Source organism: Rana temporaria, chromosome 7 (assembly GCF_905171775.1).
Source record: "Rana temporaria chromosome 7, aRanTem1.1, whole genome shotgun sequence".
Lineage (NCBI taxonomy): Eukaryota > Metazoa > Chordata > Amphibia > Anura > Ranidae > Rana > Rana temporaria.
In genome coordinates, this window is record NC_053495.1 from 147,487,099 (window position 1) to 147,505,874 (window position 18,776).

Here is an 18,776-nt window from a genome sequence, read left to right on the forward strand (position 1 = left end):
ACCGCACCGCTAGCGGCTGATTTCCACGGCAATCCCGGCGGTATAGCGCCGCTACTTTTAGCGGCGTTATACCGCCACCGCAGCTCCCGCCCCAGTCTGAAAGGGGCCTTAGACAAAATGTAGTCAGCTGCTAATTGAGGACATAGTTAATGACCACCTAGTCAGCTGCTAATGACCCCTATTTCAGGTGGAGTAAATCTAAAAAAAATTCCACCTGAACAAAACAAAAATAAAATAGATGAAACAATAATAAAAAAAAAGAAAAAAAAATGTATAATAAAAAAAATTAAGAAAATTAATGACATTTTTTTTAGAGTTATTTTTTTATAATAATGAAATACTGAACCCCCCCCCCCCCAAAAAAAAAAAAATTAAAGAAAGGGGGAAAAAATGAAAAATAAAAATTCATAACAAAAATTACAAAAGAAATATTAAAAATTAAAAGTAAAAAAAAATCTAATAAATAAAAGCAAGAAAAGATGAAAAATAACAATTTATTTTAAAAAAAATTTGGATATAAAAAATTCAAAAAAATAAATAAAAATTGAACAAGATAAAAAAAATTGAAATGAAGAGTAATTAAAAAAAAAAGAACAATCAAGAGGCTTATCCTCGAATATATATATATATATATATATATATATATATATATATATATATATATATATATATATATATATATATATATCAAGGTCCTTTATAACTCCCCACATGAAGGGCAAATCTCTGTAACTCACATCTTATTCATAGCAAAGAAACATTAACCAGAAAATTCTCACCATCCATGCAGCTCCCTAAGGGCTGCTAACATTGTTCCCCCCCCCCCCCCCCCCCCCCATTGCTATATTTGGATGAACATGCGGCTCCCTCCAATTTTTTTATTCAACATAAACGTATTAATATTTTACAGAATCCCCTCATTACAGACTCCCCTCCCCATCACAGATCAACCCCATCACAGACCCCCCTCTCATCACAAATCCCCCCATCACAGACTCCTCCCCATCAGAGACTCCTCTTCATCACATATGCCCACCATTATAGACTCCTCTCCATCACAGACTCCTCTCTATCACAGACTTATTTCCATCACAGATCCCCCATCACTGAGCCCTGGCATAATAGTTCATAGGCCTCATTTACAGTATGCTTCTCCCTCATAAACTGTAAGCAACATTTACCAGAAGAAATTTTATAGTAGTCGTTTTATTGATAAAATAAACACATAAGGATAATCGTAAGTAATTCACTCACATTTTATAGTGCCATGAGCACCAATATAAACAGCCTTTGATACTAGAAAGAACAACCACCCCACTGCTCTATACCTTGAAGTCGGCATGCGTTCCACGGACCAAAAGTTGTACCCCTGGAAATGACATCACTGGAAACCCAGAAAACAGCTATGTGAGGGATGCCATAGCTTCTTTCCATCGTAAACTGGTTACATAGTGAAAGCCAGAGGAGATCGAGGAACATCTGTTCCCCATTCCCCCATTCTCTTGTGTAATTAGTGAATTCAGAATGGACAAGAGTTTAGAGAGTACCGATTTTAGAGCTGTCATCTCTCGGGTACTGTAACTGGGGAAACACCCAATGGAGCAAGATCTACACTTTTCTGCACAGATCTGAACTATTAGTTGCAGTGGAGTACAGGTTTAAAATGGGGGGGGGGGGGTATTTTAGACCCCTGATGTCTCAGTAAAGAGTACCTGTCACCTGCCTATCACATATGGGGCTTATTGACCACCTTGTGATAGCAATAAAGTTAAACGAAAAAGGTAAGGGCTCTTTCACACGTCCGTTCAGTTTTTACATTATTTTTTTTCCCTTCAGTTGATCCGTTTTTTCATCAGTTTTTCGTCCGTTTTCCATCCGTTTACATCCGTTTCCGTTCCGTTTTCCGTCCGTTGACGTCCGTTTTTGGTCCGTTTTTCATCCGTTTTTTCGATCCGTTTTTTGATCCGTTTTTTTTATTTTTTTGGTTTTAGAACTTTATTAATCATCTTTTCAAGAATTTTCCCATGATTCTTTGTTTCCCCCAGTGTGCTTTCCTCTTCCTGTATGTTAACAGCCGGCTGTTTTGTTCCTGATCCATTGCTGTATTTCACTGTACTTGCTGATTACGATGGATTTGGGGAATTATGATCAGAATGTGACATCATTTGTCATGATGTACTATGTGTGGAGAAAAAAAAGCTTGACCAGGAAGATGTCTGCTAGGGGACGCAGGTACTGGGCACATCCCATGCTCCTCAAAAGGCCAAGTGAGGGTTTCTTTGCGCTGCAATATGCAGATTTGCGACGTTACCCTCCTAAATTTTTTAATTTCACTAGAATGACGATCCCAACGTTTGATTATTTACTTGAAAAGTTACATCCCAGACTATACCATACAAACACAGACATGCGACTTGCTGTGCCTCCAGAGGAGCGACTTCTCATTACCCTCAGGTAAGCCAGCCAGCCAGCCATTTAGCTTGATTATGTCCAGTGTAATGTTGGATTCCTTTCGTAATTTCTTCTACTCTTCTACTCTTCCTAGGTTTCTTGCATCTGGAGTGTCTTATACGTCACTAAGCCATTTTTTTTTATTGGGAATATCGACCATATCAGTGATAGTGCATGAGACCTGCGAAGCAATATGGGAGGAGCTTCGTTCTTCTGCAATGCCGGTTCCTGATGCTACCATGTGGCAGGAAATTGCGACTGGCTTTTGGAAAAAAACTCAATTCCCCAATTGTGTTGGAGCTCTGGATGGGAAACATGTCAGAATCCAGATGCCACCAGGATCTGGCTCGCAATTTTTCAATTATAAAAAATATTTTTCACTAGTGCTAATGGCAATTTGCGACAGTAACTACAAATTTATTGCCGTTGATATAGGAGCCTATGGATCGAATGCCGACGCAAGAATATTTTCATCATCAGTAATGGGGAGAAGAATACTGGAGGGACACTTTAATTTCCCAGCAGATCAACCACTACCATCAACTGTAGGACCAGATTTGCCACATGTTCTAGTTGCTGATGAGGCATTTGGACTTTCTCATCATCTTTTAAGGCCTTATGCCAGGCAGAATTTAACGACCCCAAAGAAAATTTTCAACTACCGCTTGAGTCGTGCAAGGCGCCTTATTGAATGCACCTTTGGCATTTTGAGCGGCAAATGGCGCATATTTCATAGCGCTATACAACTTAGCGTGGAGAATGCCCAACTGGCAATCCAAGCCTGCTGTGTCCTCCACAATGTCATCCGCGAGAAGGAAGGGATTTCTGTTGAGGAAGAGGACGAGGTAGACCTACCATCTGTGCGCTTTTCCGGACTGCGACCCAACAATTCAGCTATTACCATGCGTGACAATTTTACTAATTTTTTTATGTCCCCAGAAGGAGAGGTTCCGTGGCAGTATCAATATGTGTAAAAACAGTCACGAGGAACTTTATCATTTGCACCTTTATAGTAACATGTTTCGCCCCTTTTAGTTAATTTGCATGGTCTTTCTTGTCATAGTGAAAACGCCAGTTAATTTCTACATTTAAGATTTCTACAAGTGTATGCTTTCATGCTTCAATTGTCATTATGTCCCTATGATATATCAGTTTGTTTCTTTTCACATAAAATACCAAAAAAAAATCATTTTCATGCAGTCTACTATTTTTCTTTGAACTTTATGAACGCAACATGTAGATTGTAACTTATAGTAAAAGATAAAAAAAAAATGAAATACACATCACAAAAAGGGGCAAAAATCAATTTATTAAAGTATCGTATCAAAAATTTCCAAAAAAAATAAAATTATAGATCTTGATAATAAGGGGTGGGGAAAAGGGAGGAATCAGATCGTGAAGTCCCCTGGGAAGGAGAGGGATCATAGTTGGGTGCCTGGGGTGGGACTGGAAAATTTTGGGCAGTGGAGGCAGGGGCACGGTAATGATGGGGTATAGGGCTGGGTTGGAATCGGTGAGTGTAGGGAGCTGGTGGTGGGTGATCGGGGTAGAATTGGCGTTGGGAAGGGGAGATAACTTGGGGCACAGGGTCTCCTGATATAGAAGCCTTCAGACAAGTACCGATATACTGGCCAATTGCCAGGCGCATATCAAGTTTTCGATCCGGATTCATTTTTTGTAGCAGGTGGTACTGGCTTCTTAGGAATAAAGCGTCCTCGTTGTTAGGGTCCAAAAAAGGATCGTTGGAGTCAGGTCTTCTTGCTTTCATCTCCTCCATGAAGCTCAGCATGGCGTTATCTAATTTGTTTTTTTGTGGACGCTTTCTCACAGTTGAACCAACTGAACGAATCTGAGGGGTGGAACACATATCTATTAGCACATTATCTTTTGACAATATTTAAAAAAGTAGGCATTTTATGTTCGATACTTACAGGCACACTTGTGGTTGGTGGAATCGGTCTTGCAGCTCTAGTGGCATCTTCAGCTGCCTCACTTTCTGTCACTCCTGTTTCTCCCATGGGATCTGGCTGCGAAAATTCAGTATCTGTTTCCTCCTCCGTTTCACTGATGTTAGTGGCTGTACTGTAAAATATTGGTTGGTAGATGGGTTAAAGGTCAATTCAGACTTGTTTCAACAATACATAGATCCATGTGTGTGTATACTGCTGTGGTCAACCCTACATACCACTTTTGGAATACTTAGTTTGAACATATTTGCATATAAAAAATAGACAAAGTTGTCTGACTGTTACCTATCAACACCCCCTGAAACACAGTCGGGGTTATTTACTAAAGGGAAATCCACTTTGCACTACCAGTGCACTATCAGAGCATTTGGAAGTCCAGTCGCTGTAGATCTGAGAGGGACATGCAAGGAAAGTAAAAAAGAGTATTTTAACGTCCACGTGATTGGATGATAAAATCAACAGTGCTTCCCCTCATTTCAGATCTTCCATTTAGATCTACAGTGACGGTACTTACAAGTGCTCTTGCAGTGCAAAGTTAATTTGCCATTAGTAAATGACCCCCAATACCTACCAGACACTCAAGGAGTGATGGCAGCAAAGTAAGAGGGGAAAGAAGACCTATACAGGGACTTTCATCTCAGGGAATCAATTCATTTATAATGAGCTACTATGATATGCATACTAGGTCATTATGCATTTCTCTTAATTCAGATATTTATATGTGTGGATCAAGTTTATTATTTGTAGTTTACTTGGTCAAATAATGTTATAAAGTGGCTAGGTACCTTCTTAGGCTCATCACGTTACGCAGGAAATCCAGCATTTCAAAAAATGCACCCTTTTTGTACTTGGAGGCTCCAGCTCCACTGCGGGACATTGTCTCCTCCTTCAAATCTCTCCTATAACGGTCTCTCAATGAGCGCCAGCGGGTGACGATACTCTCTCCTATGAAGAAACAGAAAATAAAATACACCCATAGGTGGCGTGGCAGGTGGCGTGGCAGGTGGCCAATTCACAACTTGTGGCAGGTGGCGTGGCAGGTGGCCAATTCTCAACTTGTGGCAGGTGACGTGGCAGGTGGCGTGGCCAGTGGCCAATTCACAACTTGTGGCAGGTGGCGTGGCCTGTGGCCAATTCACAACTTGTGGCAGGTGACGTGGCAGGTGGCGTGGCAGTTGGCCAGTGGCCAATTCTCAACTTGTGGCAGGTGGCGTGGCAGGTGGCGTGGCCAGTGGCCAATTCACAACTTGTGGCAGGTGGCGTGGCAGGTGGCGTGGCAGTTGGCCAGTGGCCAATTCTCAACTTGTGGCAGGTGGCGTGGCAGTTGGCCAGTGGCCAATTCTCAACTTGTGGCAGGTGGCGTGGCAGGTGGCGTGGCCAGTGGCCAATTCTCAACTTGTGGCAGGTGGCGTGGCAGGTGGCGTGGCAGTTGGCCAGTGGCCAATTCTCAATTTGTGGCAGGTGACGTGGCAGGTGGCGTGGCAGTTGGCCAGTGGCCAATTCTCAATTTGTGGCAGGTGACGTGGCAGGTGGCGTAGCCAGTGGCCAATTCTCAACTTGTGGCAGGTGGCGTGGCAGGTGACGTGGCAGGTGGCGTGGCCAGTGGCCAATTCTCAACTTGTGGCAGGTGGCGTGGCCAGTGGCCAATTCACAACTTGTGGCAGGTGGCGTGGCCAGTGGCCAATTCACAACTTGTGGCAGGTGACGTGGCAGGTGGCGTGGCAGTTGGCCAGTGGCCAATTCTCAACTTGTGGCAGGTGGCGTGGCAGGTGGCGTGGCCAGTGGCCAATTCTCAACTTGTGGCAGGTGACGTGGCCGGTGGATATGGATGTTGACATATGGATGGACTACAAGATAACAACCCACCCCCCCATAACCCACAAACTACTTACCACGTTCAAATTTTTCATTTTGTTTTAGTGTTTGCCAGTTCGGTGTCACCGCCTGAAAGACTTCCTCCCATTTGTTGTTAGAGACATATCGGTTGCTATAGTCTCCACACCTCTTATCCCATATTGCAGGGCGATCATGTACCAGGTGTATTAGCTCTTCTTGGCTAACATCCTTTGCCATTTTATTAATTAAGGAGGACAATCACACACAGGGAATTGCTCTAATGTCCAGGAACTGGGCAGCATGTGCTGGGAACATGTGACTTGGGAATAAAAACACTACCTGGGTGAAAGGTTATTGTTATGTATGCATATTGCATACATATTAAAGTTTGGTGAATTTGTATTTTTTACATATTTTGGTGAAAAACGGACGTTAGCGGAACGGATGATAAACGGATCATCCGTTAACGTCCGTTTTTCGTCCGGTCAGTTTTTTGGACGGAAGAAAAATAGGGTTTTCTTCCGTCCAAAAAAACGGACCTTAACGCAGACGGATGCTAACGGACGTTAGCGGATGCTCATCCGCTAACGGACGCTAGCCCATAGGGAAGCATTGAGGTCCGTTAACGGACGTCCAAAAAACGGACGAACGGAACGGACGTGTGAAAGAGCCCTAAATGTTTGATTACGTTGAAAAAGTGTTAAAATAAATAATTTATAATAAAATAAAATAATAATAAAAAAAATTAACGCACACTAGTGCCACACTGCACTAACATTGTGCTGCTTTAACGGAAAGAACAATGGGCCAGATCCACAAAAGGGATACGCAGGCGTATCTACTGATACGCCGTCGTATCCCTGTTTCTATCTATGCGGCTGATTCATAGAATCAGTTACGCATAGATATTCCTAAGATCCGACAGGTGTAATAGTTTTACACTGTCGGATCTTAGGATGCAGTACCTCGGCCGCCGCTGGGGGCATTTCTCGTCGAAATTCCGCGTCGGGTATGCAAATTAGCACTTACGGAGATCCACAAAGCTTTTTCCCTTCGTTTTTTTTCCGTAAGTGTTAGTTTGGTGTCGCAAAATTAGGGCTGCTTTTACAAAGTGTAAACTTAGTACACCATGTAAAAGTATACCCTTCTTTCCCGCGTCGCTGTAAAATTTTTTTAATTTTTTTTTTTTTCCCGCCGCAACTCTTTTTTTTCTTTTACACCCATCGCGATTTTTAAAACTCAGCGCAACGTAACTTCGCGCAAAGCACGTCGGGAAAATCGCGTCGGGAGCATACGCAGTACGTCCGGCGCGGGAGCGCGCCTAATTTAAATGGGACTTGCACCATTAGATTGGGCACGCCTTGCGCCGGACAGATTTAAGTTACACAGCTGCAAATTTCTAGGTAAGTGCTTTGTGGATCGGGCACTAACTTGGACAATTTGCGGCAGTGTAACTTAAATGGGAAAAGTTAAGTTACGCCCGCTATTTGTGGATCTGGCCCAATGTATTCAATAATCATATGATATTTAATTCAGTATTTCCTTGTTAGAAATATTTCTACCATAGCTGCAAGGAAGTATGTGTATGTCTATTAGCAAGGACTAAGTAGAATGTAGAGCTAAATAGGTAATCAGTATCTATGGCTGATTGTGAAAGGTTGTCATGTAGTGAAACACAATAAGCAACATAGACCCCAATTTTTGTATACATGCTGTGCTTATTGCTGTGCTACTTTGATTGAAAAAACAAAGTATTCAATAATCATGTAAGGTATTTAATTCTGTATTATTTCCTTGTTAGAAATATTTCTACCATAGCTACAAGGAAGTATATATATTGACATCTATGTCTTTGTGCAGTATTTAACGTGTTGCAACTTGTTTATTTTTATTTTTTTATTTATTTTAGTAAGCCTCTCTATTACAATTTGCATAGATGCCCCTACCCTCTTATTTATTATACTGTTAAAATGTTTTCATTTATAACTATATATTAAAAACCATGAGAATGCAAATGCCCTAATAACCTGTTAGGCCTCGTACACACGACCAGACATGTCCGATGAAAACGGTCCGCGGACATGTTCAGTCGTGTGTACAAGGCCTTAAAGGAACACTAAAGTTTAAAAAAAAATGTGGGTAAAATAACAAACAGGTTATACTTACCTCCACTGTGCAGCTCGTTTTGCACAGAGTGTCCCCGAGCCTGGTCTTCTGGGGTCCCTCGGCGGCTGTCTCGGCTCCTCCTCGCAAGAGCTTTCCACCTTCATGTGAGCGAGCTCACATGGTGGAAAGCTTTTGCGGCCGCGCTCCCGTGATACAGCGGCGGACATAGTCAGCGACTGTATCACTCTGCCCGCCCCCCGGCGCGCCGCGTCATCGGATGTGATTGACAGCAGCGCCAGCCTAACCAATCAACGGCCAGGCTGGGAACCGAAGAGGATCACGGGGAAGCTAGCGGGACTTTCGAGGGGTGAGGTAAGTAAAATGGGGGTTCAGGGGGGCGGTACCGTCGGATGTTTTTTCATCTTAATGCATCCTACCTTTACAACCCCTTTAAGGTTTTTAAATACTGTATTTATTGGCGTTTAATGCCGTGTACACACGATCGGTTTATCCGATGAAAACAGTTCAATGGACTTTTTTCATCGGACAAACCGATCGTGTGTGGGCCCCATTGGTCTTTTTTCCATCGGTGTAAAAAAATAGAACATGTTTTAAATGTTTCTTATGGATAAAAAAACGATAGTAAACTCTGATTGTGTGGAAATCCATCAGAGAAAAATTCACGCGTGCTCAGAATCAAGTCGACGCATGCTCGGAAGCATTGAAATTCATTTTTTTCGTGTTTTTAGTGTTTTACATCACCGCGTTTTGGCACGGTCAGAATTTAGTCTGATAGTGTGTATGCAAGACTGATGAAAGTCAGCTTCATCGGATATCCGATGAAAAAATCCATCGACAAAAAAAAAACAGAAATCCGATCGTGTGTACAGGGCATCACACTCACTTTTTTACCCTGAAAATAGAGGGTAAACTGTGCCTGCATGTTATATTTATTTATTTAATTTATTTAAAATGCTTATTGAGAGCGCAGTCATTACCAGCAGGCCTCGATGCGCTCATAGAACCAACATATGAAAAAATACAGAACACATCTCTCATACTATAAGATAACAATATAAAATACATAATAACATTTAAAAAAGCTAAAATACCATACCAATACTAATAACTTACCCTAATTAGGGCCATACACTTGAACAAATAGGAACGTTTTTAAAAATTTCCTGAATTTTAGTAAATCCTTCTCACGTCTTATATATAGAGGTAGAGAATTCCAGAATATTGAGCCCTGCGCATCCAACGTCCTCCCTCCACATTTAGTTCTTCTAAATTTAGGGACAGTCAGATTTGCCTGATCAGCAGATCTCAGTGATCTGTTGGGAACGTAACAGGTAAATTTTTCTTGCAGATACCCTGGGCCTATCTTATGGATGGCTTTATGGACGATACAACCCACTTTGAACAAGACCCGCTCAGCCACCGGTAGCCAATGCAGGGCTTTCAGAGAAGGTGTAATATGGTCCCGACGACCCACACCCGTTAATAACCTTGCTGCGGCATTTTGAATCAGTTGAAGCTTATGCAGAAGGGTTTTTGGACACCCCATGTATAACGCGTTACAATAGTCCAGCCGACTACCAATAAAAGCATTGATCACTTGGACTTTATCCACCTCGTCAATGAAATGCAATGTAGAGCGCAGGAGTTTCAGTTGGTAGTAACATGCGCTTACCACCTGATTTACCTGCGCCTTCAATGACAATTTGGAATCCACAATGATTCCCAAGTTCCGAACTTGGGTAGCCCGGGTCGGGGATGGCATAAACGAAACCGGCCAAGACGGAAAATCAGTCACACTGATTTTGCTCTGATTACTGATAATAATACATTCTGTTTTGGAGCCATTAAGTTTTAAATAATTGGCTCCCATCCAGGACTGTATTTCCTCCAGGCAGGATGCCAAATCTACCTGAACTTCCTCATTTTTAGGTAGCCTAAAATAGATTTGCGTATCATCTGCATAAACATGAAAGCTAAGATTATGGCGCCGAATAATATATAGTAGTGGCCTTATGTAGATATTAAATAATATCGGCGATAGCGCAGAACCCTGAGGAACCCCGCAGGACAAGGAGCTATTAGATGAATAATATGTCCCTAGTCTTACCCTCTGAGTTCTATTCTGCAGGAATGAGGCCATCCATGTCAATGCCATGTCCTCAAACCCGGCCACAGACACCAGCCTTTCCAAAAGTCTGGCATGATCTACCGTATCAAATGCAGCCGACAGATCCAGCAATATTAATGCTGAAGCCTCATCGCTGTCCATGGCCCATAGGCAGTCATATGCAGTCATATGCAGTAGGCTGTGGAAAGTTTTTTTCCTGAAAATTCCCTCTTAGGCCTTGTACACACGACCAAACATGTCTGCTGAAACTGGTCCGCGTGCTAAGAAACATGTCCGCTGGAAGCCTGTCCCTCGGACATGTTCGGTCGTCTGTACAGACTCCCTGTACATGTCCGATCGGCCTCCATCCCTGGCATGCGTCTAAGTCATTCGACGCATGCGTGGAAGCTTTGAACTTCCAGGGCCGCGCACATCGCGGCAACGGCGGGGCCACGTCCTCGCGTATCGTGTACACGGGGATTTCTGTCTAATGGTGTGCACAACCATCAGACAGAAATCTCCGAGGGGACATGTCCGGTGAAAACGGTCCGGCGGACAGTTTTCAGCGGACTGTCCCCTCGTCTGTACGAGGCCTTAAAGTTAGGGTGCGTGTTATACGCCTGTACGTGTTATACGCCGACAAATACGGAAACATTTTCGGCATTTCACTGGCACACATAATTTTACGTGTTGACACGTTTGGTATCTATTGTATCTACTCAAGGCAACCTCATCTTTTATGTTTTACCAAAATACTGGGTATTATATTGTGTTTGTATGCAGGTAAGTATACCATGTTTATTATTTTAAGAGTAAAACTTTTATGTCTTTACAACAGCTGTGCTGATTCAGTGTTGAGCAGAATACGCCATATTCGATTTCGCGATATATCTCGAATATATAGTCGAATATTCGAGATATATTCGCTAAATTCGAATATTCGTGATATTTTATCGAAATTAAATGATTGCGAATTTTCGCTATTGCGAATGAGAAAATAATTGCGAATTTTCGATAACTGCGGTAGGAGCACTCTGATTGGCTCAGAATATTCGTGATATTTTACAATACAAAATAATTGCGAATATTCGGCAAATGCGGAAGGAGCACTCTGATTGGCTCAGAATATTCTTGATATTTTACAATACAAAATAATTGCGAATATTCGGCAAATGCGGAAGGAGCACTCTGATTGGCTCAGAATATTCGTGATATTTTACAATAGAAAATAAAAAGTGTTTTGCATTGGTGGTGATTCTTTACTCTATCCATCTGTCACAGCCGTTTGTCAATCAAACACCTTGAAGATTGAACACGTTCATGCTGCATGCTTTGGACTTTTTTTCACTTCACATATCAAAGACATTTTTATGAAAGATTATTTTTCTATTATTGGGACTATATTTCTTTATATATTTGTTTCACTGTGTATTTCACAAGTTATTTGCGCTTGCTTATTTTATAATTTGCCCACATGTCTTGTCACTAGACATATTTTTTATTCTTGTAGAGCGACTCCATTTTCTGTCTTGTATTAATTTATGTTGTATAACATTTTTGAGTTGCTGCTGTATTCTCCCCTTTTTTTAAGGTATGCGCAATTTTTTCCTTCTTACAAAAAAAAAAAATATCAAACATACAAATATTCATAACAGAAACATACACAAAGCCCCCCCCTTTTGCATCAGAGACAATCAGAGTTCTCCTACCACAGTTATCGAAAATTCGCAATCATTTTCGCATTCGCATTAGCGAAAATTCGCAATTTTTTTTTTTATATTCGGCAACATAAAAGGATAGCCTCAGCTTAGCTACTCGGCCCAGGGTCTCTAATCATACCAGCAATGCTTTTAGACGTCGATAGGATGTGATCTGTTTTAAAAATAAAATTGAAAAAATGCGAATATTCGGAATTGCGAATATTCATTGCGAAATTCGAAATATATCGTGAATACTCGAATATGCCATATTCGAGCCGAATATTCGCAATACGAATATTCGTGAGCAACACTAGTGCTGAAGAGAGAAGCTCAGGCCGACCATAAACAGTTTGAATCTCGGCCGGTTCAGCTGGAACCGGCGGAGATTCAAGCCGTGTATGGGCAGGCTGAATGTATTCAGTTAATTAACCACCTGAGGCCCGCGCTATAGCCGAATGACGGCTACAGCGCGGACCTGAAAATCCAACTGGACGTCAATTGACGTCCGCCCCTTTTGGCATTCCCCGCGCACTCTCCCGAGCGTGCAGTGGGGAAACGCTGTGTTGCCCGTGTCCCTTGGACACAGCCAATCACAGATCGCGGCGAACGGCCAATCAGAGTGGCCGTTTGCTATGCGATCTGTGCGGCCAATGAGAGATGATCTCAAATGTAAACATATGAGATCATCTCTCATTGCCGGCTCACACAGAGACAGCGTCCTGTCTCTGGAGAGGAGACCGATCTGTGTCCCTTGTACATAGAGACACAGATCGGTCACCTCCCCCAGTCACCCCCCTCCACCTACAGTTGGAACACTATACAGGGAACATATTTAACCCCTTCCTCACACCCTAGTGTTAACCCCTTCAATGCCAGTCACATTTATACAGTAATTAGTGCATATTTATAGCACTGATCGCAGTATAAATGTGAATGGCGCCAAAAATGTGTTCAATGTGTCCGCCATAATGTCGCCGTCCCAATAAAAATCAGATCAAAAAGCAGATCGCCGCCATTACTAGTAAAAAAATAATAATAAAAAAAAAAAAAAATCTGTCCCCTATTTTGTAGGTGCTATAACTTTTGCGCAAACCAGTCGCTTATTGCGATATATTTTTTTTTTTTTACCAAAAATATGTAGAATACGTATCGGCCTAAACTGAGAATTTTTTTTTTTTTATTGGGCTATTTATTATAGCAACAAGTAAAAAATATTGTATTCTTTTTCAAAATTGTCGCTCTTTTTTGTTTATAGTGCAAAAAATAAAAACCGCACAGGCGATCAAATACCACCAAAAGAAAGCTCTACTTGTGGGGAAAAAAGGACGTCAATTTTGTTTGGGAGCCACGTCGCATGACCGCGCAATTGTCAGTTAAAGCGACGCAGTGCCAGAAGCTGAAATTTCACCTGGGCAGGAGGGTGGTATATGTGCCCAGTAAGCAAGTTAAGTACAACCAGCCTGCCGGATTCACTTGCGATAATTGCTAGCGGCTGCTTCCCCCACCGGGAGAAGACAATTGCTTGGCAGGAGGGATTCCCCTGTCCGCACTGCCTGCGTTGATGGGGAAATTATGGTTGCAGGAAAGAAACTTGCACCGTCTTTGGACGGCCTTACTGAATAGTGTTTAGTATTCAATACTCTTATATTCCTCTATGCTGTGTGGTTTCCTCTTCATCCTCCTACATTGTTGAAGGCCACAGCAGTGACATAGGGGGTGGCAGAAGGAAACACAGATTGAAGTGGAAGATGAGGCATCTGACACACCCAGAAATGGGCAGCACAATGGTTAGCACCTCTGCCTGCCCGCACAGGGGTAATCCCAAACCATGAAACTACCTGCCTGGAGTTTGCATGTTCTTCATGTGTGGGTTTCCTCTGGGTATTCAGGTTCACCTCCTCTTCTTAGGTCCCTCTTTGGCTCTCCTGGCCCCTCCCTCTTGTTTAGTGCCCCCACAGCAAGAAGCTTGCTATGGGGGCACCGGAGATGAGTCACAGCTCCCTGTGTCCATTCAGACATCAAGCCTGACCCGGACCTGCCCCCTCTCTCCCGTGATTGGCTAGCTGACTTTAATTGACAGCAGCAGGAGCCAATGGCATCGCTGCTGTGTCTTAGCCAATCAGGACAGAGAATCTCAGACGGTTGTGGGACTTGTGGACAGAGCTGGACAGAGAGGGACCTTAAGTAAGTGTTAGGGGGGCTGAGGGGGGCTGCTGCACACAGAAGGCTTTTTATAGACAAACAAGAAAACCCGCTCCAGGTGTCTGTGCCAAAGTATCTCCTCCCCCGTCAGGTGTGGGTGCCGGCTCAGTATGCAAATTTCATAAAGAGGAAGAAACAATCCGAATGGCCACCCTCCACATAAATATCTTTAATAATGACAGTCCATACAACATGGTAATAAAAGCAGAACACTAACGCATTTCACACAATGACTACTGGTGCTTACTCTCCTGTACATATTACACCCCCGCCATACACTCCGCACTCCTCTCCTGTACATATTATCCCCCCGCCATACACTCTGCACTCCTCTCCTGTACATATTACCCCCCGCCATACACTCTGCACTCCTCTCCTGTACATATTACCCCCCGCCATACACTCTGCACTCCTCTCCTGTACATATTACCCCCCCGCCATACACTCCGCACTCCTCTCCTGTACATATTACCCCCCCGCCATACACTCTGCACTCCTCTCCTGTACATATTACCCCCCGCCATACACTCTGCACTCCTCTTCTGTACATATTACCCCCCCCACCACACACTCTGCACTCCTCTCCTGTACACATTACCCCCCAGACATAAACTCCGCACTCCTCTCCTGTACATATTACCCCCCCCCCCCCCCGGCATACACTCCGCACTCCTCTCCTGTACATATTAACCCCCCGCCATACACTCCGCACTCTCCTGTACATACTACCCCCTGCCATACAATCCGCACTCCTCTCCTGTACATATTACCCCCTGCCATACACTCCGCACTCCTCTCCTGTACATACTACCCCCTGCCATACACTCCGCACTCCTCTCCTGTACATATTAACCCCCCGCCATACACTCCGCACTCTCCTGTACATACTACCCCCTGCCATACAATCCGCACTCCTCTCCTGTACATATTACCCCCTGCCATACACTCCGCACTCCTCTCCTGTACATACTACCCCCTGCCATACACTCCGCACTCCTCTCCTGTACATATTACCCTCCGCCATACACTGGGCCTGCTGATTTCATACGCCCCTGACCCAAAAATCGTCATTTTTTTTTTCAAAAATCATATTTTTTTTGGGGGGGGGGGGGGGGTGGGTGTCCCTGAATGGCAGTTTGAAAATGTGGTCACCCCAAATGCAATCCATTATCTCCCCCATTCTTCCTGGTGTCACAGGGACAGGCCGCAAGAGATAAATAAAAAACTAACAGCAGTTATTTAAAACTCCTAACGTTTTAAATTCTCATTCTCATATGTAGTGCTTAACCACTTCAATACCACACACCGTCATATGACGTCCACAAAGGGGATCTCTTATCCCGGGTGGACGTCATATGACGTCATGTACTTTGTGCGGTGATATCTGAATGATGCCTGCACCTAGAGGCATCATTCAGATATAATTTTGTTCCGGCGGCGATCCTGCGCACCATAAGAACGATCATAGCGGCGGTTCCGCTTTACACCTCCCCCTCCCGCCGCCATCCGGTGCTTCTCCGGGCTCTCCCGTGCCATCGGGGGCCCGGAGAGATGATCCCCGTGCGCCGGATGGGAAGCATAGAGATGACTGGTGACCAGGTGGTGACCGTCAGATGTGATGACGTCACGCCCGGGTACTCGTAAGTAAACAAGCCGCAATTGCGGCTAGTAAGAATGAGATCTGTGAATTTTTTTTCACAATCTCATGCTTTCCAGCCTGGAGGAGAGATGTGGGGTCTTATTGACCCTGCATCTCTCCTTAAAGAGGACCTGTCACAAACTATTCCTATTACAAGGGATGTTTACATTCCTTGTAATAGGAATAAAAGCGATCGAAAAAAAAAAAAGTAAAAAAAAGTGTAAAAAAACGCTCAGAAGTGAACACACACGTAAGTCCCGCCCATGTATGTAAACGTTGTTCAAACCACACATGTGAGGTGTCGCCGTGTGCGTTAGAACGTGTGCAACAATTCTAGCACTAGACCTCCTCTGTAACTCTAAAGTGGTAACCTGTAAAAATGTTCAAAGCGTTGCCTATGGAGATTTTTAAGTAACAAACTTTGGCGCCATTCCATGAGTGTGCGCAATTTTAAAGCATGACATGTTAGGTATCTATTTACTCGGCATAACATTATCTTTCATATTTTACAAAAAATTGGGCTAACTTTACTGTTTTGTAATTTTTTAATTCATGAAATAATTTTTTTCCAAAAAAAAGGCGTTTTAAAAATGATTGCGCAAATACCGTGCAAGATAAAAAGTTGCAATGACCGCCATTTTATTCCCTAGGTTGTCTGCTAAAAAACATATATAATGTTTGGGGGTTATGAGTAATTTTCTAGCAAAAGAATGATGATTTGTACATGTAGGAGAGAAGTGCCAGAATAGGCCCGGTATGGAGGTGGGTATTAAAGCCCTGTATTGAAGTGGTTAAGGTATGAAAAAAGAGTTAAACTTTTTTTTTTTAATCACTTACCTTATCCACAGGAGGTTTAAAATCTTGTCATTTTAGTTGGATTTTTAAAATGATGCATTAGATTCCATTCTGTAAGCATTCACTTCCTGTAGGCCATCTCCCAGAAGCCTTAACTTCCTTGTTGCATCATAGAAGAGGGTGTGTTCACCCACTTCCTGTACAATCTGATTGTACAATCTCCTTTAGATCTCCCATCAGATATGTAGTACAAGGGCCTGTCTGCTTTAATACAAATTTATTAGATTGGTCCGTAGGTCCTCCTACTCAATAGTCATGGTCAGGGCCGGACTGGGAATAAAAACCAGCCCTGGAAAAAATGTCATACCAGCCCCATAGCATAAGGTGACCAGATTTTTTAAATGAAATCCGGGGACATATTTTTTCTTTACTAGTAATGGCGACAATCAGCACTCTCTGCCCGTCGCCGTCTGCCTCACAGCCTCTTAAGTCTTAGGCCCCATACACACAATAGAATCCATCCGCAGATAAATCCCAGCAAATGGGTTTCTGCGGATAGATCCTATGGTGTGTACACGCCAGCGGATCTTTTTCCGCGGATAAATCTCCCCTGGGATGGATTTCCAGCAGATGGATATTTGCTGACATGCACAACAAATCCATCTGCTGGAATCCATCCCAACGGATGGATCCGCTCGTCTGTACAGACTCACCGGATCCATCCGTCCAAAGGGATTCCCCGCACGCGTCGTAATGATTTGACGCATGCGTGGAATTCCTTATATGACAGCGTCGCGCCCGTCGCCGCGTCATAATCGCGGCGACGGCGCGACACGTCATCGCCAGAGGATTTCCGCCCGGATTTCAATGCGATGGTGTGTACACTCCATCGCATAGAAATCTGCGGAAATCTTTGAGAGGATTTATCCGTGGAAACGGTCCGCTGGACCGTATCCGCGGATAAATTCTCTCGTGTGTATGGGGCCTAACTCTTCGGGCCCCGGCTACTACTGGATGGGGAGTGGAGGAAGATCACTCTGCCAGTGAAGTCAAGGAGATAGGCAGGTGGCTGGCCAGGATTTGAGCCGAGGCAGAAGAACATGCAAGCGAAGCTGAATGGGCTTGCACCCGAAACCGAAGAAATATTCCCTCTGTCCGACCAGCAGAAGGGGGCACAGATAATGGGGAAAAATACAACCCCCCTATGCTAGTAGGCACGGCGGAGCGGGGGTGTGTAATTCTCATTTTTTTATTTTAATTCGGCACTGACTGTCTTTGAAATTGCCCCTGTCCCCTATTAAATCCAATCTGGGGACAAAACCAGGGACAGACTTGGTCTGGGAACAGTGTCCTCAATCAGGGTACTGTCCCCTGAAACTGGGGATGTCTGGTCACCCTACCATAGCATTATTATACCAGCCCAACATCATAACGTCATTATTCTCTTGTTCATGAAAGGGAAAACCATGCACATTTGAAGAGTGTATTATATATAGAGAACACAGATAGGGCTTTATATATATATATATATATATATATATATACATATATATATATATATATATATATATATATATATATATATATATATATATATAAATAAAAGCAAATTCCAGTTAAAAGCGGTCAATCATCAAGGGGGACCCCAGGGACTCTGGGAAAGAAAGAATACACTTAGGCTACTTTCACAATGAGGCGGTTAAGGCCCCTTTCACACTGGGGTGGGAGGCATGTTGGCGGTATAGCGTCGCTAAAAAAGCAGCGCTATACCGTTGGAATTGCCACGGGATTCGGCCGCTAGCTGTGCGGTATTAACCCCCGCTAGCGGCTGAAAAAGGGTTAATACCGCAATGCGCCTCTACAGAGGCGCATTGCGGGCGGTATTACCGCGGTTCCCCATTGTTTTAGGAAGGAGCGGTAAACACACCGCTCCTCTCACCGCTCCAAAGATG

General features: G+C 43.5%; 2 protein-coding genes across 2 annotated transcripts; one reads left to right on the forward strand and one right to left on the reverse strand.

The window, feature by feature from the left end:
* Window positions 1–1,921: 1,921 nt before the first annotated feature.
* LOC120945730 (protein ALP1-like) lies at window positions 1,922–3,640 on the forward strand. The gene is made up of 2 exons (XM_040360095.1): window positions 1,922–2,454; window positions 2,546–3,640. Exons 1-2 carry the CDS (start codon window positions 2,129–2,131, stop codon window positions 3,423–3,425), a joined length of 1,206 nt encoding a protein of 401 aa, XP_040216029.1. The 5' UTR covers window positions 1,922–2,128; the 3' UTR covers window positions 3,426–3,640.
* Window positions 3,641–3,739: 99 nt separating this feature from the next.
* On the reverse strand, window positions 3,740–5,414 carry LOC120945731. The gene is made up of 3 exons (XM_040360096.1): window positions 5,204–5,414; window positions 4,383–4,533; window positions 3,740–4,300 (listed from the first exon to the last, which is right to left on the reverse strand). Exons 1-3 carry the CDS (start codon window positions 5,293–5,295, stop codon window positions 3,800–3,802), a joined length of 744 nt encoding a protein of 247 aa, XP_040216030.1. The 5' UTR covers window positions 5,296–5,414; the 3' UTR covers window positions 3,740–3,799.
* Window positions 5,415–18,776: the final 13,362 nt, after the last annotated feature.

Bases quoted from the DNA above. Each gene is read 5' to 3' on its own strand.
- LOC120945731 (XM_040360096.1), bottom strand. From the start codon at position 5,295: ATGTCCCGCAGTGGAGCTGGAGCCTCCAAGTACAAAAAGGGTGCATTT. The intron at 4,534-5,203 runs GTACCTAGCCAC...AATATTTTACAG, and splicing joins AACGTGATGAGCCTAAGAAG to TACAGCCACTAACATCAGTG. The intron at 4,301-4,382 runs GTAAGTATCGAA...TCCACCCCTCAG, and splicing joins CACCAACCACAAGTGTGCCT to ATTCGTTCAGTTGGTTCAAC.
- LOC120945730 (XM_040360095.1), top strand. From the start codon at position 2,129: ATGGATTTGGGGAATTATGATCAGAATGTGACATCATTTGTCATGATG. The intron at 2,455-2,545 runs GTAAGCCAGCCA...TACTCTTCCTAG, and splicing joins CGACTTCTCATTACCCTCAG to GTTTCTTGCATCTGGAGTGT.